General features: G+C 38.3%; 1 protein-coding gene across 1 annotated transcript in view; it reads left to right on the forward strand.

The window, feature by feature from the left end:
• The window catches only part of ZC3H7A (zinc finger CCCH-type containing 7A), a 45,579-nt gene extending 23,499 nt beyond the window's left edge, over positions 1-22,080 (forward strand). Inside the window, exons 9-23 of the mRNA XM_048867742.2 lie at positions 83-369; positions 1,658-1,865; positions 2,880-2,947; positions 3,795-3,987; positions 5,700-5,861; positions 7,499-7,695; positions 7,955-8,052; positions 11,205-11,386; positions 14,590-14,666; positions 15,314-15,447; positions 15,837-15,942; positions 16,950-17,058; positions 19,139-19,272; positions 19,841-20,004; positions 21,140-22,080. Of these exons, the coding sequence (XP_048723699.2) occupies positions 83-369; positions 1,658-1,865; positions 2,880-2,947; positions 3,795-3,987; positions 5,700-5,861; positions 7,499-7,695; positions 7,955-8,052; positions 11,205-11,386; positions 14,590-14,666; positions 15,314-15,447; positions 15,837-15,942; positions 16,950-17,058; positions 19,139-19,272; positions 19,841-20,004; positions 21,140-21,329 (2,309 nt within the window). The 3' untranslated portion in view covers positions 21,330-22,080. The remainder of the gene's footprint in view (positions 1-82; positions 370-1,657; positions 1,866-2,879; positions 2,948-3,794; positions 3,988-5,699; positions 5,862-7,498; positions 7,696-7,954; positions 8,053-11,204; positions 11,387-14,589; positions 14,667-15,313; positions 15,448-15,836; positions 15,943-16,949; positions 17,059-19,138; positions 19,273-19,840; positions 20,005-21,139) is intronic.
• The last annotated feature ends 512 nt before the right edge of the window (positions 22,081-22,592 follow it).

Genomic DNA, 22,592 nt, shown 5'->3' on the forward strand with positions numbered 1-22,592 from the left:
GTGAAAGAATATTTTTTTTTTTTTTTTTTTTGCAGAACATTGACTAAAAGTTTTGGTCTCTTTCCCAAATTACCTGTTTCAGATTTATCAGAAGAGAAACAAGAGACACTTTCTACTGTTCCGTCATCAAATTTTGTCCCAGAAGTGTCAAGTGACTTGGCCTCAATACCTATGCAATCCGTATCTTCTGTCATGCCTCTTCAAGTGGAAAAGAGTTCTCTGCCTTCTGCAGTGCTGGCAAATGGGGGAAACCTCTCTTTCTCTATTCCAGAAGCATGTTTAGATTGTGGAGATGGAGATGATATTAGTATTGGGGAAGAACTTGATGAACTACTTGATTCTGTACCTGACTCGGATGAAAGTGTAACGGTAAACTTTTGTGTTTAATTTTTTCTGGAGAGGAATCATTTCAAATCTTGTTTTTAGTTTGATAAGCAGGCTCGCAACTAAGTGTATAAACTATAGTCATGCCTATTCTGTCAAATTGCACCCTGTCTTTTGACTCTAATATGAACTTCCCAGCAGAAATGTCATGTTTTCAGTTTCTTCTTAGAATAGTGACAGCATTATCCGACCAGTTCTTATCAGGTAATAAAGATAAAGCAGTCTCAGAGATTGAGGGGTTTAGAGGCAGTTCTGGAACAGACAGATACATTAAGTAGCAGGTCACTAGGATCAGATGGTGTATATCTGACGGTTCTAAAAGAATTTGAAAATGAAGTGCTGAACTGCTAACACAAATATGCAATCTCTCATAAAATTGTCTACTCTCTGATGTCCAGTTGAGCAGTTGTGGGGGGAGGGGAAACCTGCCAGTATGTTAATATGTTAACTTTAGCATATAGCATTATCCTTGAAGTAAGGAAATGGTATCATGTCAATTCTTGAACAGATTGTAACTGTAAAGTGAATAATAGTTCCTCCCAGAACAGCACGAAACTAATCAGGATAATACTATTAGTATAATTTACTAATGAGGCTGTAGTAAGTAGATTCTTCATGCAGGTTTAGTGGACACAATTTAGAATAAGGTTCAGTTTTGAGAAGTGTGTGGTGATTCTCTGTCTTAAAGTGTGTTTTAAAGCAACACTATTTAGAAAGCTTACTCTGAATATTTAACTTTCAGTATTTTAAAATAAACTGAGAAATGTAACTTTCTAAATTTCTGAAATAGATATTGCAAAGTAAAGGAGTTCTAGGAAACAATCTACCATGTTAGAATAAGACTTCTTAAAATTCCATTAAATATTTTTAGGCCTCTTTAATTTCTGCTGCCTCTTTTGTCTGTGTATTTAAAGGTATTTTAGAAACTAAACTCTCAGGGTCTGGTCCTGGTCCTGCAAGGGTTTTAAACCTGTGCTTAACTTTACATGTTGTGATTAGTTCTGCTGAAGTTAATAGGACTATTCACCGTGTATAAAGTTAAACATGGGTAAGTCTCTGCAGCATTAGGGTCTAAAATTTAGATTGAAGGACTGAAGTTCAAGATATTCTTCATTTTACCTTTACCTGTGTAGAGATAGGGTTTTTGTGCTAAAACAAAGCAAATTACTAAAAGCTAGACTGTTGCAGACCTCTTAACCTTTTTGAAGAAAAAAATTCTGAATGAACATTTAGTAAAAATATTTCTCTTCTTTTTCTTCCCCCCCCCCCCCAGCAAACCACAGTAGTCGGAGGACCCATTCCATCAGCTAGTGTAGCTCCCAATATAGCCTTCTCCACAACTTTGTTAGGAACTTTACCAGTTGGTGCAGGATTTGTTCCAGCAGCCTCATTTTCAGAAATGTATTCACAGCCTCTGGCTTCTTCTTTGGAAAATTTTTGTTCCTCTTTAAACACCTTTCCAATCAGTGACTCAAAAAGAGGTAAGAAATGAGTCTGAAGTTATACCTGTTTAATCTTTCTTTAATAGAGAGTGGGAGAAGTCTGTGAATGACAGCTGACTTCTCACTACTAATCAGTGTAAACATTAAAGGTTTGTGGTGAAACGTTCAGGCAGTTTGACTTGCCTATGTTTTAAATGTATCAAATGTATAGTCAATATATACTGTGACCAAGAATTAAAAACAAAGCAACTGTTCATGTGGTGTCTACATAAACATGTTCTAGACGCCCTCTGCTGGATCTGCATGAACGATTACATGGGTTTTCCTAAAGCTGTTTTGATGTTGTGCATGTAAAATTAACCTGAGAAGGAAGTAAATTTTAAACTCCATTTAAAAATCTGGGTGAGGCTGGGGATTTAATATGTGCCTGAGTGAAATGGGAGTAAATAAATGGGGCTGTTTTTTTACTCTCAAGATTCTAAAATGACTACACAGGGGAGAGTACACACTGAAAAAACCCAGCAAAGACCTGTTTAAAAAATTTGCTTAACACTGAATCTAAATAGGTGTAAGTGGTGATGAATACCAAGATCAGTAATGAGCTAAATAAATAGGAAATATGCAATAAACTAGAGTTGAAAAAATAATCCCCCTTATATCAGTCAAAAATCTTGTAGTTGCACATTCTTTGTAGAAGAATGGCTATTGCAAAATTTTGGTAGACTGTCTCCCTAACCATGTCCACAACCAGGGATTTGAAAGTGAACTGTTGCCTGTTTGCCCACCTTTTACATTCTGGACCTCTTTCTTCAGTCTGTCCTTACAGTGACTGCCTCAACACATGTTCTGTGGGGCTGCTATTAAAGGTAATCCATTGATTGACTGAGTCAAGATGACTTACCTTGTCTTTCTGTCCAGAGACCAAAAGGCATTTGCATGTAGTGGGAAAAGACATTGACCCCTGTCACCTCTATAGCAGATGCAAATTCTTACATCAATAAAATGTGCTGAGAGGGGAAATAACTGAAAAATTGTTTCTTAATCACTGTCCAGATCTATCCAGTTCAGTTTCTAGAGATGGAACACCAACACTTAACAGCAATAATTCCTCTCTTTTACTTGTAAGTATCTTCCACATTTTCCTTCACATGAATCAAATCTTTAATATTTAGTCATCAGGGTTTAAGGAAGTTTTTATTTTTTTATTTTTATTATTATTATTATTTATTATTAGTTTTAAAAATGCAGGGATAGCTTCATCCACCATTAAAATGTAGCAACTGGAGTGGGAAAACAGTATCTGTTTGAATAGTACACAGCAACACTCTAAGACAGAAAGTTTAAAAAAAAACCCCCAAACTACTTTCCGAAAATCCAGGGGGAATTTTAGATGAGGAAATTGTATGTACTAGTGTCCTAGCCAATTTTTGAATTTGGTAAACTTTTTAGCAAAATGCAGCATGGAAGCTTAAAATGACCACATGTGGTCACAACTGTCTGAATGTTATCTTCTATGAGTTTGCCATCTTACCACCTTGCAGTCCAGCCAGAATAAGGGGCAGTATGTAACTGCAGTAGTCCACAAGCAGGGCAGTAACAATATTGTGACTAAGACTTTCAATCTGATCTGTGTTGTACTTGCATCTGAAGCTCATGTATCTTATTTTTCCCAAATGCTTTCTCAGCAGTGGCTGGCTGGTGTATGGGTGGAGCTAGTGATTTGCATACTCTCAGCCCACCCGCTACTGCACTTCTCTCAGTCCCAGTGTGGGGTTTGGCAGTGCATTCAGCCTGTAATGGGGATATGAGCTCCTTATTCCCCTGTGTGGATATGCAGCCAAGCTTGCAATTGAACCCTATATGAAGACAATCTGATGTTTTGAGGAAAACCTTCACTAACTAAGTTCTAGTTTTGGAGATCTTAAAATGAGGTTGACAGATCAAGTTAAATCTTGTTTCTTCTGGCAGATAAATGGCCCCAATGCTTTGTTTGGGACTGAGGATTACATGGGAATTGCAGGTCAAACTAGGAATGACTTTTCACATGTTTTTAGCAGTGGAACTGCTAACGTAGCTGTATCTGCATCACTTGTTGGAAGAAACCCATTGGAAGGTACACATGAACTAAGACAGGCCTGCCAATTATGTTTCATCAAAACAGGTAAGGAGCGCAGGAAGTCAGTTTGATAGATAATTAAATACATATGTACTATATCAGCGTTGTAAATTAAAATGTTGTTGGTTTCTAGAAGTGCTCAGTTTTGAATTGTGTATCATTTACAAACAGAATATGGATCTGAATATTGAGTCATAAAAAACGTTGCAACCATTTTTCTACCTTTTTTTTCTTGATTTCATGGTCTTGTCCTAATGGGTTCTTAATTTCTAAAACCCCCAGCAATCACAACATGCTTTCCTCAAGCTGAAGGCTTACTGTGTAAGGTCATTCACATTCTGTATTCACTTTCCTCCCAACCCCCAGGGTACTCTGAAGAATGACACCTTTGCTCAAGACTTAAAAACTTGCAATACCCACTCTGATTGGTCATGGGGAATTGAACTGCAATTCAAAGTACCCGGTAACCTTCACATCCCATCTGTTTTATTGTTCTTTCAAACTAATTCTAAATCATTATCGTGATGCTTCCAAACCTTAGCAATAATTATTAACTTACCTTCATTGACACAGAGGGTCTTAACCTATTTTGGGCCATTCACAGAACTAATCTTTGAGGTCTGAGCTATTGCTATTACACAGCTGTATTCTATAAGCAACTTTTTTTTTCATCAAGACTATTCTTAAAATCAAGCACTATTCTTCAGGTTATAGACATTCTGAAATATTAGTAGAGCAATAAAACATGTATATTAATTCTAAAATACTACACTGACATATCTAGGGAATGGTTATTGTAGTTTGCAGTTTATTGCTCTTTAGTTTAAAACTACTTTTATTACTGTGTAAGGAGGATCAACAGGTGATTTTGAAATGCCACATAGACATGATGTTTAATAAAAAGCAGCAGTTAGAAAATGCTGAAGGATGAACTTTAAGATATATCCATATGTTGGCCTTTAACAAAGCATTGGTTTCTTCCCTTGTTTCTTTGCATCCCTGCTTTTCCTACCCATTTCTGAAACCACACAGTTCCACCATGAACTTTTTTGTTCAAAGAGAACCGGACAGCAATGCACCAGACTCTATTCTTAGTGGGTTATTGTAACTCCTTTTATTGACTGGGATGGTCACTGAGCATTGGAAACTTTACAATCCCTTCGCTGGTATATATGTATTCTTAGTATTTGTGGCTTTGGAAGCAAAATAGACCTAGTTTTGAACCCTGTGCTTAGCATGTGACAGTTAAAACACTACCAACTAGACCGTGGGGCTGGTATTGTATTCCTACAGAATGCAAAAGTTGACTTTTTACTTGAGGTTGTGTTCTGTCTTTGAACTCCCTCTTTGGCTGTTCAAGTTTAATAAAAATTAAATATTTAGTTGCATGGTTCTCAATGACTTATTAAAGGCCCAAAAAAAATTTTATGAAAATTTACCCATTTGGGCCTGCAAAAACAGAAAAATACAGCTGGTTATTCCCATGCGGAAGCAAAGGAAGACTGTAAAATCTTCCTTAAATTACCTATTTTTCTTGTTGGTCTGGTCTTGTAAGTATTTGCATAGTTTTCTTCCACTCTCTCCCCCCCCCCCTTTTTTTTTTATTTAAGATTACTTTGGCTCTTCTAATTTATTGGTGCAAGTAAGAATTCTTAACAGTTTGTTCACACATTTCATATTTGGACATGTGCCTGAATACAAGTTCCACAGTTACTTATAGCTTATGTAAACTATAAACAATTTTTCTATTATTTTAGGGCCTAAGTTATTGGATTTCACTTACCATCCCAATTTAGAGCATAAGTGTAAAAAGGATATTCTAATTGGTAAAATAAAGAATTCTGAAGATAAATCATGGAAAAAAATACGCCCAAGACCAACAAAAACTCAGTATGTAGGACCATATTATATATGTAAAGGTATGTTTTAAATATAGAAGTTACATAGTTTTTACTGAATTAACAAGGAAATTTAACTAGTTTGAATGCAAAATTAATAGCAAGGTTTTAATTCCTATACTGAATATAAAGTAATGCATGTACATTTTTGTTACAAAATGTAGAATGAAGCTCTATTGTTTTTGCTGATTAACAAAAACAGTTTATAGGTATTTTTAATATTTCCACAGGGATTTAAGTGAAACCCCATCATAAAAACTAATGTGATTATTTAGTTCATATTCTACCTCTAATTATAATTGTTTATTTAAAAAACATGAAAATGTATCTATTTCCAAATAGAGCCAACTCTAGTATCCTTGTGACTTGGAGGTTCTGGACACTTAAGTAAAAGTAAGCATTGCTTCATAGATTCTTGGTATGAACTTCTGCTTACAACTTCAGGGAGCTGATTAGTTTGATCACAGATATTGTGCACAAATTAACATTTTGTACTCCTACCTACAGAGAAGAGAGTGGATGTCTGTGAAAATATTTTTCTGTTTTTTTGGCTTGAAATACAGAAGGGAAGCTGGAGGCTGTGAGGATAATTGGGGTACACATGCAAGCTCTAATGGACACTCCATATCTTCTGAGGGGCCCTAAATGTAGTAAAGTTGTTGTCCGGCTATACTGAAAGGAGGACAGGAGACTTTTTTGATATGGATTTAATCGGGCCGCAACTTTTATTAGATGTCTAGGACTACCTGGCAGATAAAAGTGTACAAGGCAACTCCATGTTTATTCAAATTACCCGGGGTTTCTGGGTAGTTTCATCCTGGTTCCCCAGCCAATCCACTGCTTGGACCTTGCCATTCACCCCTGCTTGTAGGAGAGTTAAGGTGGGCTTTAAGAAAGGGGGTTGGCTCCCTGCCCTACCAATCATAGGAGTCCCCAACTCCCCTGTTCCGTTCCTTTAACCAGCACCTCCTTTTAAGTCCTTTACCAGGCCATTTAGCTGGTCACTGGATGCCTTCCCTGTGGAGTATCTGCACTGGACATCCACCCCACACTTACTAAATGAGTTGCAACATACAGCCTAACCACCTTTTCTCCTGATCTCCCCCCCCCCGGTAGGGGAACGTGGGAAAAAAACCACCTCATTCCACTGATGTCAATAAGGGGTTGAGGGAAAAATTCCTTCCCAGCCCCCCTAAAAAGGAGCAATTAGCGCAATGCCCCCAGCAGGTCCTAACCCAGCCTGATATTCGCACCTTTCGGGGAGGGAGGGTGGGTGCTGCCTTGCCTGCTGGGTGGAGAAAGGGCTTCCCACGCCGAGGGCTTGCACATTTAAAGCCTTCTGTCCCTAACATTGCCTGGGGGTGAGTCAGCACCGCAAAGCTGATGACTACTCACCTTTTTGCAGCAGTTTCTGACCTCCTGCCTCGCCACCATAAAGCACTGCTTAAGCCTGGACAGTGTTCCCCCTGCTTAAAGGTGTGGTGTGGTCATTCAAAATGAAGTTTGGGAGAGAGGAGTAAGACCAAAAGACTAGATTAATTAATCACAGAGGTGGCTTTTCTTCAGACTTTCTGAAATGCAGAGTTAAGATCTAGTGATGATAAATGTGGTGGTGTAAAAGCAATGTCAAATTTAACTTTTATTTCATGTCATCTTAGATGTTGCTGCTGAAGAAGAGTGTAGGTATCCAGGCCACTGCACGTTTGCGTATTGCCAGGAGGAGATAGACGTGTGGACTCTAGAGCGCAAAGGAGCCTTTAGTCGAGAAGCTCTCTTTGGAGGAAATGGGAAGATCAACTTTACAGTATCCCAACTCCTTCAAGAACACCACGGACTATTTATGTTTCTTTGTGAGGTGCTTCTTTAAAGGCATATTTGACTGCTTGTTTCCTAAAGATATGAAACAATTTTAAACAGTTTTTCATTTAACAGCTTTGCTAGATAGTAAGGTGAACTGCTTACGAAATGATTTGGTGTATGACTAACTTGTAAGCATTGAGGTGCATGTTGGATAATAGTTTGCACATTCTACATCCCTAGTAGAATTTTTAAGGTGATTTCATACATGAAACATATATTCAACTTTTCTTTAATCCCTTGTTTTTGTATTTCAGAAATGCTTTGATCACAAACCTAGAATAATAAGCAAAAGGAACAAGGATAATTCTTCTTCTTGTTCTCACCCTGCCATGCATGACTTTGAAGATAACAAGTATGTCTGTCTGAAATATACTCAATATAAGTTTCAAATTAAAAGTACAGTAGAACCTCAGTTACGAAGTTGTTTGTAACTCTGAAATGATCGTAACTCTGAGCAAAACATGATGGTTTTTTCAAAAGTTTACAAGTGAACATTGACTAAATACAGCTTTGAATTTTTACTATGTGGAAGAAAAATGCTGCTTTTAACCATCGTAATTTAAATGAAACAAGCACACACAGTTTCCTTACCTTTTCAAATCTTTCTTTTAAAACTTGCCTTTTATTTTTTTAGTAGCTTATGTTACAATAATACTGTACTGTATTTCTTTTCTTGTCTCTGCTGCTGCCCAGTTGCATACTTCTGGTTTCAAACGGTGTGTGTGGTTGACTGGTCACTTCATAATATTGGTGTTTGCAACTCTCAGGTTCTACTGTAGCAGAGGTTTCAAAGCATTTTGAATTCTAATTTTCATTCCACAACTGCAGATTGGCTTTCTCCTCTTAGTTGCTAGCAGTCTGGTAGTTTTGCTTCGGTACTAGTAGTAACAATACAGGCTTTTTAGCCAACAAACTTTAAAAACATAAATTTTGCCTGACAGCATCTTTGTGCTATAGGTATTGCCTTTATCTTACAGGTGGGAACCTGAGGCAAAAGGTTCTATTACCAACAAATAGCTTGCTTTGAATTAATGCATTTGTTGCATTTTCTTGTCTAAATATAGTCCTACATCACTAATTATAAAAGTGATAACTTCTTTCTCAATGCTGAAGAAAACCAGTGATGTTGATCAGCTACTCCCATCTGTTTGAAACCATTAACCATCAGTGCCCCTTACTAAGGGCTTCTGTACCTGGCAAGCTGCATTGGTTTACTAAAGGTGTGACTTTAAACTGATATAGTTAAACCTTTACAAACCCCTCTTATGTCAGTTACAGTATGATGTTTTTTTAGCTTAAACCTGTTTCTAATAGACTTAAACTAAACCAAAATAAGTTACTCTTAAACTAAAATAAGATTATCCAGATAAGGGTTTGCATCAGTTTAATTAAACTGGTGCAAGTTTGTATGAGGATAAGGTTTGAAAGCTTATCTAGCTTCATTATTTTCTGAGGTAAACTGTAAGTTTAAAAAAACAAAAGATCCCACAGAGCTCTTTATGTGATTTTATGTATGTATGAAAGTTACAGCTATTTGGACTACAATGAGAGCACTATTAAATATATGGGGACTCTACCGTCTGTAGGAATTAAATTTACACTGTTTGTTTGTAGTGTTTCTCGTTCTAAGTAAAGGAAACACTGCAAATATGAGAGTAAGGTAAATACTGTGAAGTCAGTCCATTTTTTTTAATTTAAGCCTACAAATAGTTATTGGTAAACTTCAGGTTGTGCAGGTGGGAATATTTACTTGGCAGTGGGATGTCATGTCTTTTGCCTTTGGAAACAATGGGTATTGTTGGGTCCAGTATTGTTCTGCAGTAGGCAATATTAGATTTGATAACAGACAGCACTGATTTCTGAGACATTTCTATCCCCCCCCCCACCCCACCCCACCCCGCTTGCCCTGCAAATGGTTAATTTAGACCCTAATTCTGTAATCTGCAGACTCTGTTCCTGTTCAGAGTTCCATTGCTTACAGTGGGGCTTCACCTGGTCTTAAGCATCTACCTGCATCAATGGGCTTGCAGGAACAGGACTTGAGTTTGGAAAGCAATTTATTCAAATTTCTTCAGTTGAACTTAAAAAAACCTGTAGTATAAAATTACTGAGTGGGGGTGTTTCCAGTGGAGTCCTGCAGTGATCAGTTCTTGGCTCAATGCCAGTCAGTATTTTTTCTGTGATCTGCAAGAAAATATAAAAAATTGCTGGTAAAATTTTTAGATGAAACACAGGTTGGTGAGGTAGTAAATAAAGGCTTGCGTGTAGTGAGATTTAAAGTTAATTTCTTCCAGTTATCAAAGAGCAGGTTAAGAGAGAGCTATTGTGGTCTAGATGCACCAATACAGGGAAAAGATTTCTGATATTGTAGAGGACTCTAATTTAGCAGACTAAGTGGCTGGATGTTGAAGCTAGACTAAATGAAAATGGAAATAAGATGCAAATTTTTAAATGAGGGTAAATAAGCTTCTTGGTACATTTTGTGCTTGTAGTATCTACCACAGTGGTCTATAATTGGGAGGGCTTCAGGGAGCTACTGCAGTGCAAATCAGTAACCATTGGAACAGCTTTCCTAGTAACGTGATGGGTTCTTCATCACTTGGAGACTTTAAGGGCGTGCTTACAAGGAGCAGCAATGAGGGCTATGGGGGTGTTTTTTGTAAAGTGCATTAATGTGTTGTGCACTAACTGGTCTCTGTAGACCCTGTTAAAATGCACTAAACTTTTAGTTCATGCCAACAGCTTTGAAACAATACTATGTTAAAGCACACCCAGGAACTGTTAGTCTACGCCAGTAGGGTCTACATGGACCAGTTAGTGTGCAACATGCTAATGTGCTTTAGAAATCACCTCCTGCTCCCCAACAGTGCACATTACTGCTATCTATAGGCAAGCCCAACGTAATTTCTGCTTAAGCTAGAGTCGTGTAAGCTTGATACAAGGGTTACTGGGGTAAAATCCTGTGGCCTGTGTTTTATGCATGAAGTTGGACTAGATGACCTTCATGGTCTCTTCTGGCTTTACAAATCTGTTCTTGACAAATGCCTCCCTTGGCTGTACATAATCTACTCCCTGACTTCAGTAGGAGTTGTGTGTACACCTACCTCAGAGGAAGGAGAGTAGGTGTCTGTGTAATTCCATGTCAGTTTCCATGACAGTAGAATCCAGGAGCACAAAGGGCTCTGAATACTGCCTATTTGTTATTTTGAAGCTCAAATTTACATGCTGATATATAAACTCATATTTTCCAAAGTTTTAATAATTAATTCCTTAAGTGGAAAGACCTCATAGTCACAGAGAGAATTCACTTGTAAACATTAAACAAACAGCAGTAATCTAGGATTACTCTGCCTAGCAGTATATTAAAAGATACTTTAAAGAGCTGTCAAAATTAAAATAAAATATGAAGTGGAAAGAATGGTAACATTGCATGCTTTCCATATGCACAAGGAAGGTCAGTAACTTTACAGAAAGCTTAAAATATTGATTTCTTTTCAAAAACAGGTGCCTTGTCCACATTTTGCGAGAAACTACAGTAAAGTATTCCAAAATCCGTTCGTTTCATGCTCAGTGTCAGCTAGACCTGTGCAGGCATGAGGTCCGTTATGGCTGTTTAAGAGAAGATGAGTGTTTTTATGCACACAGTCTTGTAGAACTCAAAGTTTGGATAATACAGAATGAGACAGGTATGTTTGGATTTAAATATTACCCCCTACCCCCAGTGCAAAAAGATAAAAGAAATGCAATTCCTTAACCCATTTGTCAGTGTCTTCTACTTACAACCTCCTGTAGTCTTCTGTATATCTAATAAACCATTGGTCAGTTTTACTAGCTAGTGGGTATTGAGTAAGACTGCTAGACACACAAAAAATTAGGAAACTTTTTAGCTTTAACTCAAAACTAATAGTTTCTTAATCATGGAATCGTAGGACTGGAAGGGACCTCGAGAGGTCATTTAATCCAGGGATTCTCAACCTTTTTCTTGTTGAGGCCCCCCTTCAACACACTATTTAAAAACTTCAGGGCCACTTGGGACTTGGGTGCGGGAGGGACCCTTGTGCTTAGGCATAGTTTGACTTCTATTTTGTGGGGGCAAGGGCTGGCAGGGTTCAGGACAGCTCCCCACAGCGGGATCCAGGGAGGGAGTACCACTTCCACCTCCACCTCACCTCAGTAGGCCATCCAGCCTGTCTGGGTTGTGGGAGCCCTCAACTAAATATAGAACTCAAAATGGGGACTCAGTTCAAAAAGTTCTGAAAATCGCTCAGGATGAGGGCAGGGAATGGCAAGGGACTGTGTGCAGTGAGTAGTTCAGGGTGCAGGGAGGGGGTAGCTAGAGGCTGTGTGCTGGCAGGGGAGTAGCTCAGGGTGCAGATGGGGTAGCTAGGGGCTGTGTCAGGTGGGGGAGGGGTAGTTCAGGGTGCAGGCAGGGGGTAAGCTAGGGGCAGGGTGCAGGCAGGGGGTAGCTAAGGATTGTGTGCCAGGAAGGCTCCTCCTGCAGTGGCTGCTCCCCGAGGGCTCTGCCAACCCCAAAAGCCAGGTCCCCTCTTCTGGGCAGCTCTTACCAGCTGCATGAGCAGTCAAAAGGGGCTGGGAGCTGAAGAGCAGTAGTAACCCTGGGCATCAACAGCAGATGGGAGAATGCCTCGGCTGCCCACTTCATGGTACCACCAGCCAGAGGAGCAGCTGCCCTGCACTGCCTGGCTCTGGCTTTCCCACCTACAGCTTGACCAGAGGGATGGGCCTGGGGGAGAGGAGGAGGTAAAGGGGTGGAGCTGTCCCCAGACTGCCCCACTCTATGTAAGGCACTGCAGTTTGGGGGAGGAGGGGCAAACCCTTGTCTGTCATCGTGGTGGTCTCCTCCGCCACCCGCCTCGGCGCAACTCCGCCTGTGGGCTCAGGGCTTCTGCTCGTGAGGAGCGCCAAGACTCGAAGAGTGAGGGAAATGCTGGGGCTGCTGGCTTCAGCCCCGCGCCGCTCCCAGCTTCAGCCCCATGGTGAATGCTGGGACTTGGGGCACGGGGTTTCAGCCACAGGGCCCCACGGACTTCCCTGAAAGGGCTTGTGGACTCTCCATTGAGAACCACTGATCTAGTCCAGTCTCCTGCACTGATGGCAAGACTCAGTATTATCTATACCATCCCTGGGGTGTTTGAGGTGTTTTAGCTTTAGGTCTCAGAAATGTGTTCTTGTTTTAGTTTTATTACAAAATTGCTTTGACTAGAAATTGAGATATTTACTTTGAAGGCAAAGGAGAATGTTTCTGCTGAGTGTTAAAGACCTTGATCAGGCTTATCTTTTTGTTACAGGTCTGTGAGCCAGTTTTTTGAATTTTTTACTTGTCCAGTGTCTTTGTTCCTCTAGCTCTAAAATGGCTTAATGTTGCTACAAAATTTCCTTATTGTTAAATCTCCTGTCTTCAGGGAAGCACCCCAGTCTGGAATGGGCTGCTTCTCTTTGCCTCATTGTGGTGGTCAACTTTTTTGGTATGGTTTTGGTGGTCCCTCCAACCAACTTGCAGTGGACCTCAGCTACTCTCTCTACCTTGCTGTGTGAGGGAGCACTGCTTTAAATATTAGTTGGGTTGATCATCATGGGTGGCGATGATGCCCAGAAAAAGGGCAGTGTGGGCAATGTGGAGATAATATGGTGTCCCATAGTTGGTCCCCTTTTTGCCCAGACTGTCACTCTGAACGTGCTCCTTCCTTGGAGAAGGAGCATCAGGTCAGCTTCACTCTGTCTGGAAGTGTATCGGCCAACTTAGGATGACCCCAGGCCAAGAAAAGTTTCAGAGGAGGACAGTTATGTGGAAGTATACAGAATCCTCCCTGTTCTCTGTTGCTCTAGCCCATTTATCTCTACTTGGCCTTTGAGGATTCCTTCTTGTGGAAAGGAGGACAGCTGCTCTCCCTTCCTTTCCTGCCTCCCAAAATGTCGAGGTTCAAGGGTAGCTGCTATTTCCTCTTAACCCCATAAACCTCTTATTAAAAGGGTTAGGCCATCCCACAAACATGAGTGTACATGTGAGTGCTTCTCTCCTACACATGTCCAGACATAGTCAAGGCTCAACTTCTCATCTTCTAGAAGGCAAGTTGATAACTTATAGACTCTGAGTGTTGGAGGACCCTAAAGAAGGGGAATGCTCAACTGAGTGGGAAGCCCCTTCCTGCCCCTGCTACAAATCCAGGCACAGACCTATTTTTCTTTTCAAGGACTCTGAAAGTCTGATAGAGTTGATGTCTTTAGTCTTCAGTCTCTCCATGGACGTTGTGGAAAAGAAACCTTGGTGAGGCTTTAATGATATGGAAAGGTGTGCAGTAAAAGTTCGTATCTCTGTGGTCACTGAGATTATTAAAGAACCTGAGAGAAAAGTGGTTGCAAGAATGGCTATCATTAAAGGCAATGTGACAGACTTTTTCATCTTGCAAGATGCATAGGCAGGTTTTGGGGGGTGGGGGGGTCTCTCGCCTGAGTAACACTGATCTGTACATGAGAAGGGTTTTTATAGGAGCCTTGTGAACATAAACTGGAGTCTCATTTTTTGAAAAATGAGCTGGTTTTCAAGCGGATTGCAGCTAGCTTGCCTGTGGTCATTTGCACAAAGCCCTTAGGCATCTGGCTCCAGGATTTGAAAACAGGCTCTTAGGAAGATGGAAACTTAGGCAATACTTTGGTCCATCTGTGAATATATTTGTGTTATGTAGACAGTGTAGGATTTTAGGATGTCCTTAACTGGTTTTAAGTGCTTGTTTTTTGTAAATGTTGTGGTAGGTAGCACCACTGTCTCTTTGGCAACCTTAGCTGTTTTTTGGAGGGATTCAGTAGCACTTGAACATGTATATGAATAAAACTTCCAAATTGTCTAAGACCTTTGTTTTCTCCTCTGCAGGTATGTCACATGATACTATTGCTCAAGAATCAAAGAAATATTGGCAGAATATGGAAGCAAATGCACATGGAGCACAGGTATTTCCACTCATCTTTCTGAGGAAGCAAATTTATGTGGGACTAGCGTGATTGATCGGTGACGTACTGGTTTTGATGTCAATGTTTATAACACGATTTAACTGTTAGTTTATATCACAAAATGGTTGTCCCAAGCATATGCCCCAAATGATTTCCTCTTCTTTCCCCCTGCATGTTTTATTAAAAAAAAAATTAAGCTTTCTGGATACTTCAGATATTCTTATTTTTCCTAATCCCAGATTTCTCATTATACATGTGCAGTTACTTTCCCCCCTTTGCTTATTTTGTCATAAGCAGAAGATAAAACTTCAAAAATGCATTCTTTCAAATTTTCTTCAGCTGAGGACCTAGCATAAATCCTTTTCTAGTAGTTTATTTTGTTTATACAGCACATAGTATGTCCATTGCCAGAACGTCTGGGTGCATTTATACAATCTAAACAAAATTAACTAACAATCTGTCATTAAGAGAAATTTCTAGTTTAAGATTTAAAATCTAGGTCTTTTTTGATGTATTTATAAGCTCTCTAGTTTTTAACACATCTAGAAACATTTTAGAACCCTTTCTTATCTTCAGGGGTACTTAATGATTTATGTATGGGATTTCTCTGCAGATGCAAATCACTTTTTTTTTTTTTTAAATTTAAGGTTCTTGGCAATCAAATGAAGCATGGATCTCTAAATTTGAAAATGAAGTTTGTGTGTGCCCAGTGCTGGAGAAATGGTCAAGTTAGTGAGCCAGACAAAAACAAAAAATACTGTAGTGCAAAAGCAAGACACCCGTGAGTAACAGATAACTTCAAATGCATAATGTCTCTTAGTAAACCATTTTGTAAAATCTTCTGAGTGATCTGTATAGGAATTCAGACTATTAAAAGGGATGCAAAAAAGCAAGTGCAGTTGAAGTAGAACTTGGGCTGAAAGGCTGAAGACTTTAAAGGGTGTTAATAATCAAGAATAAAAAATGCATGTTACACACTTCAGTTGGCAGTTTATACTGACTTTTTTTTTTCTTTAACTCACAACCATGATGGGTGTTTGAGACTTTAAATAAATTGCATTAAAACATATGGTTTTGGGGCTCTTTAGGTCCAATCATTGTCTTTACTGTTGACAAATAGTACAGTATGTAGATGTATTCTATATATTTGAATGCTTCCATATTCCTTAGATGGACCAAAGATCGTCGTGTGGTGCTGGTGATGTCTAATGAGCGTAAGAAGTGGATGACCATTCGTCCTCTTCCCACGAAGAAACAAGTGCCTTCGCAGTTTGATGTATTTGTTTATCTAAAATGATCTTTTTAATTAAGACACTTAAGTCACTGGAAAATACTAGTAAAGGGCCTGATTTCTGCAGCCACTGTGTGTGAAATGTCTGTTGAAATCAGTGGGAGTCACTGGAGCAACTGCAGAGCCAGATGCTAGGAAGGACTGAGCTCATTTTTTATTGCTGAAGCTCCTCCAAGTCCGTGAAACTTCAGTAATAAAAGTATAGAAGGTATTTAATATAAAGTATTAAGTAATCTCATTAAAATCATATTAATATAGTTCTCATAAAACCCTAATCAAAAGAGTGCATAATATTTTGAGGGTGAGACACGCTCCATACAATATTGGAAGAGACCTGGAATTTCATTTCTTCTTGTGCAGTTCTCAAGATGAGTTTGCAAAATCCTGTTTCCTGGGTTCTGACAACTCATTACTTCAAAAAGGCTCTGTTTTCAAAGAGCATTGTGTGATTTTTATTACAGTGAATGAGAGGCATCAAGCTAATAACGTAATGCATAAATTTAACCTTACATTTTTGGAGTACTGTCAGAAATAATTTGAATTCCTGCTTAATAGAAATACAGCACAGACCTAAAATGCTATATTCTAATCATGGTGTGATTTCTAAGTCATAACTGTCTACATCCAACCTATGTTTTCTGCTAGCTTTGCAGACTGATGAGCCCTTCCGTAGCTAGTGCTTCATAAGGTTAAGACTAGATAAGATCAATGTGTTACGGGCTGCATGCAGTATTACCTGTATGGCACTGAGGATGTCACATGGGCTGCAGCTGTGTGCTGATTGGGTCACAAGTGGCCTGTGGGCTAGAAGTTGAGAACCACTGCTCTGACAGCTTATTTGGAAGGCAACTATTTATTTGAGTTATAGTAATAGTAGTAACTTGTCTGCTTATCAGAATGTTAATGTGCCTGAAGCAAAGCTACAAAAATCTTTCATCACCCATTATAACTTAACATATGCCTAAAGGATATTTTTTTTTATTCTTATTTAGTTGTGCAATCATATTGCTTCAGGCAAGAAATGTCAGTATGTTGGAAACTGCTCCTTTGCTCACAGTCCTGAGGAGAGAGAGATGTGGACCTATATGAAAGAGAATAATAGTAAGTAAAAAATGTGTGAGGGTATTAAACACATGTGTTTTTTTCTCTTTTTTCCATCTCTCTCCTACAATAAGTACCTCTCAATCTTCCATAGGCAATCTGGTGGGTAGATTTTTCTTCAAGTAAACCCAGCCTGCCTCTCATGATACAAAATTAGTGTCTAATACATAGTAACATCATTTTAATATAGGTTTATATACATACCAGATGACTCATTATGTAACTGAAATTAGTAATTACTGTCATTGCAGTTTTTACCTTTGAAGATTATTGATGAGTAAGTAGAAGAGTTGGTTGAATGCAAAAACACCATTCTCAACCATTTATGAGAGCACCAGATTCCTGTTCAGATCAGCTGTATTTGTATTTATCTTTTTTGCAAATTGGGTTTTGTTTGTATATTAGGGGGCTGGCTGTCTGCAAAAATACCTGTGTTCACATGTAAACAAGAGTATTCACTATTCATTCTTGGGTTTAAAATTTGTTGTCCAATCAGGGAGGTTATTAAGGAGAAATAATACCATGTGACAGATCGCAAAGAACAAAGATTGAATAACTGAAGTGATACTAACATTGGTTTGCAAATGAGGAGACAGGATAAATATCGTATTTGTAATGCATTTCACTAGGTCTAATAACAGGCTTAATGATAAAATCACAGATCAGCATAATGGGGCCCAATTGCAATTGGGGCCTTTGGGTGATAGCTAATATAAATATTTGCTACTCATCAGGGTGGATAAAAAATCAATGATTTTTTTTATTTAAATTGGATTTTTTTTATAAAATGCTTTTTGAGGAAAAAAATCTAATCTAAAGATACGTTATAGCTCAAAGATATATCTCATCATGGAATAGGGATTATAAATTCTAATTCTATAGTATGAGACAATATAATCATGTAATGTTTAAGAAAAATTTTGTTAGTGAGTTCCAATAGTTCATGGATTAGGGAACCAATTTTATGGGGTTCTGCAGGCTTCTGTATAGATTATTTAGGTTAATCTTTCTATCTACTCAATGGGACTCAGTGCTCAGTCTAGAAGATACCATCAGAGATGCTTAGTTTTTCTGTTCTCAAACTGTGGATTTGTTTCTCCAGAGGTAACAAGCTTGTTAACAGCAAAAATGTTTTTAAATAAATTAATAGACCTCAACTCTATTGTCCCTCTGCGAATTTGTGTACACAGAGTCAATCCCTTACCTCTCTAAAAGTGCAAATTTTCAAAAAATTCAATGAATAGAAGATTGTTGGGGGCGGAATAGATCTGGACAAGGAGAAGCAGTCTGGAGATAAATGTGAGAAGCAAGGGACATATGCTTGTTTTGTTAAGATAGTATATGTTTGCTGTTGAAGAAAAAAAATCCAGAATACTTAATGTTGTTGATTTAGTTAAATAAAACAATTTAAATGTCTGTCTGGTGGTGGTCTCCTCCTAATACATCATGGCAAGAAAATCTTCCAAATATTAATGATTAACCTGTTGAATTGGAGATAGTTCACCTCCCAGTGACTTCATAAATATCTGCTTCAATTACCATTGGTAAATGAAATAACCAAGCAATCAATCATTTTCTGATATAGCTGTAAAACTAATCTGAAAAGTTTTTTTTCCAAAATAAATTACTGTATAAAAATGTATAGTGTGTACCTTTTAAAAATGAAACCTACATCTAACTCTGAGTTGTGAAGAATATGTATTAAGGTTATAACAACCAACAAGAATGCACTTTTATGTAGAAATCCATGATTAAATAGAGTCTTCCTGACTTGTGATTTAAATCACATCCGCCCTACTACTCATATTAGGTAAATCTTAATTTCCCCTACCTAGATGTCTTGGAAGAAAGTGAGTCAGGCTAAGAGGCCAAAGTTTCACATAGCTGTCATTTATTAGCTACTGTGGCTCTCTCCTCCCCTCGGGTCTGCAGTTTGTCCTTTCTTTTCTGCTTCTACTACATGGGGGCCTAAAGATATCTCTGCCGTATTTCCAAATTATGTCTGCAAACTCAGTTACGTATTGTACTCACTCTCTTGCCTTAATTGCTGAATAGTTATTTTAGCTTCTGCTCTTGTTAGTTCAAGACATGGAGCAGTTGTATGAAATGTGGCTAAAGAGTCAAAAACCAGAAAAAGGAGAAGATACAGCTACTCAAGCAAACAAAGAAAATGGGAAGCAAATTCATATGCCAACTGACTATGCTGAAGTTACAGTAAGTAATGCAGGCTTAGTAATTATCCTAAACTCTGGAGTTTGTTTTTTTTTGCACTTAATACTGTGTTCCTTGCTCCTACAACACTCACTGAAATCCTTGTATGCAGTGTTGTTGTGGCCATGTCAGTCCCAGGATATTAGAGACACAAGATAGGTGTGGTAATATCTTTTATTGGACCAACTTCTGTTGGTGAGAGAGACAGGTTTTTGAGCTTACACAGCACACTCCTTCAGGAAGCTCAAAAACTTGTCTCTCTCACCAACAGAAGTTGGTCCAGTGAAAGATATTACCGCACCCATCTTGTGTGTCTGAAATGCTTATAATTAGCTAATGTGGAGTCATGCTGTGGATCAAGCATTAGTACTGCTCTTCAGAATCTACAGAGCCTGGGGAGGGGGGGTCAAAAACATCAGCTGATGACTCCGTATAAACAGACTTTAAAATTATTACTGTATATTAGCCTATAATTGGATTTGCTAAAGAAACAATATTAAACTGTGTTAAGGAGCAGTTCTGTGCATGAAGCACTGATTTTTCTTAAATTTTTTAAATGTGTGTAAACCAGGTGGATTTTCACTGCTGGATGTGTGGAAAGAACTGTAATAGTGAGAAACAATGGCAAGGTCACATTTCTTCAGAAAAGCATAAGGAGAAGGTATTCCACACTGAGGATGATCAAAACTGTTGGCAGCATCGGTTTCCAACTGGATATTTTAACATTTGTGATAGGTATGTAGCATTTATATTTGAGATGTCAAAGTTTCTCACTCACAATTGTGGTATAGCAAATATAGGCAGATACCTGAGATGGTGAACATTGATACTTTTTTAATGACACCCACTCTATTAGTATGCATTGTTGAAATCTTATGCAAAGCAAACAGTTAAATAGCAATATTTTAACATGAATGCCTGAGTGACCAGATATTAAGTGTATTTTAATGTGTGGTGAGAAGGTTTGGCTTGGAGTGCCAGATGTGGAGCTATGTGGAAAGGTTCAAACCTTTTGGTGTTAGGATGAAACTTTAAATAACAGCATTGGTACATCACAGCTATTGCTATTTTCCTTAATGAATTACCTGTAGAATACAAGAAATGTATGCAGTTCCACCCAGTATTCTCATGTAACAAAGTATCTTGAAATTATGGGGTGTTCTTTGCAAGGCAGAAATTAACTTGTCCCAGAAAATACTGTCACTGGAAGCAATCTATGAAATTCAGGTATGTTCCGAAGGGCCCTACACACCAAACTGGCCTGCTGGCTTTCCCAACGCTGGTTAGTATACTCTCCTACCCCGTCTTGGAGGACACAGCCTTTTCACCCAAGCCACTTGGCCTCAGGTAGACCAGTTAACATCTTTAAATCACTGGAGCCAACCTGGTTGGCTTTGGAGTCTGGGATCCAAGGTTGGAGGTCTACAGGGCAGGCGTTTTCTGTGGCAATATTAAAATCTTCATTTTAGTGATAAAGAGAAAAACTAATGGCTGTCACAGACAGGAATTCTGATGATTTTTGGAACAAACTGAATTTAATTGATTATCTTAAAATGAGTTTTTTGGGGGAGGGTGGATTTGGGCTAAGTGGAGAAATGAGGACTAGAAGGCCAGAGCTTTGTCTCCTGTCCCCCAATCACTTTTTCCTTACCTGGTTCTCGGAGACTATTAAAGAGGGGAAACTGAACTGATGCATCTTCATTTTAGAGAAAAAATAATCTCTCTTCTAGAGAATTTGTGCTTTTTTAACAAAGATCTAATTATATGAAAAACATGGCTAGTAGAAAATATTTAAGACTTTTTAAAATTGGATGGCTAATTCATGTTACTTTTGTGAAAACTATAACACACCAATTTATTTTTTAAACAGATATATGGCTGGTACTTGCATTGAAGGAAACAACTGTAAATTTGCACATGGAAATGCTGAGCTCCATGAATGGGAAGAACGAAGAGATGTTCTAAGAATGAAGCTCAGCAAAGCAAGAAAAGACCACTTGATTGCTCCAAATGATAATGACTTTGGAAAATATAGTTTTTTGTTTAAAGATTTAAACTAATACTAAAATGATGCATTCATGTTAACTTATGGAAGCATAACCCTGAAAATTTGACAGTAATCAAAAGCATGTGACAGAAAAGCAGCAGATTTTCTGCTTATATTGGCATATATTGTTCCTCCTGAACAGCAAAATATAGTAGATGTAGGGGGATTCAGAAGACCTGTCTGTGCTCTCATGAAACAGAATGGTGAAGTAATAAAAAAAAAAGATATAAAGTATTACGTGCTTATTCGCCTTCTGTTGGACAGAATGTTATGAAAGAGGTGGAGGAGGAGGGAGGGGTTATAATGTGTAGGAAGCCCCCCTAGTGTTGGTCCTTCAGATGAAAACTTTATGGTAAAATTACAAAACACACTGGGTGTTTTGGGCTAAGAAGAAAATTATGGATGAAAATTCTTTAAATGTTTTAATGGAGAGGATTTGTTTAAAACAAAACTTTGCTATTTATCTCTCTGTAGGTTGCTAAAGAGGATTTTCTTATTAAAAAGGATTTTAAGCAAAATAACCATTTAACTACAATACATGTTGAATGGGGTATTTTTTCTCTATTTGTATATTTCAATATAATTTACTGAAAAGGATCTTGGGAGAAAAATGTATTGATTTTTTTGAAAATCAAGTAGTTAAAATTCTGTTTCTTGGTCTTTGCTGTTTAAATGATGATTTTGAAAGATTACACTTGTATGTCAGTATTGTGTATTGTATGAACCAATGTTACCTGTAATAAAGATAACTTTACATAAAGCTACTTTCTGCATTTAGCTTCTGATTGACGTCTATTTTGCACGAAACAGTTACTTGGCCATTAGAAAAACCTTTTTGAGCAACTAAATCTAAACAAGTATGTTTAGTTTATTTTCAAGTTATAGCTGATTTCTTAGAATAGTTTGCTTTTGAACTGCTGCTGACAACCCAAAAAGGGCAAATGTTAGGAATAGGTTTTCTGCACTGGTAGACTGAGTGGTCATTTATATCGCACATTGGGCAACACGGATTAGGTCAGGAAGTACATTTAAAAAATAAAGCAGTAAAGCTTGCTTTAGGAGGTTATTTTTAAGTGTCCACCCCAGAGGAATGGGACAAAGTGCTATCAAGTTTTGTATTAGAATCATATGGTTCCCAGCCTCTTGTGTTGGGAACTATCTTTCTTTCTCTCTCCTCTCCCCCCCCCCGCCCCAAAGTGAATCCTACTTCACAACCCACTTCAGAGATAGGCCCCATCCAGCAGTGAAAGACCAGAGTTATACTTTGCTCTGAAAT

Source organism: Caretta caretta, chromosome 10 (genome assembly GCF_965140235.1).
Source record: "Caretta caretta isolate rCarCar2 chromosome 10, rCarCar1.hap1, whole genome shotgun sequence".
NCBI lineage: Eukaryota > Metazoa > Chordata > Testudines > Cheloniidae > Caretta > Caretta caretta.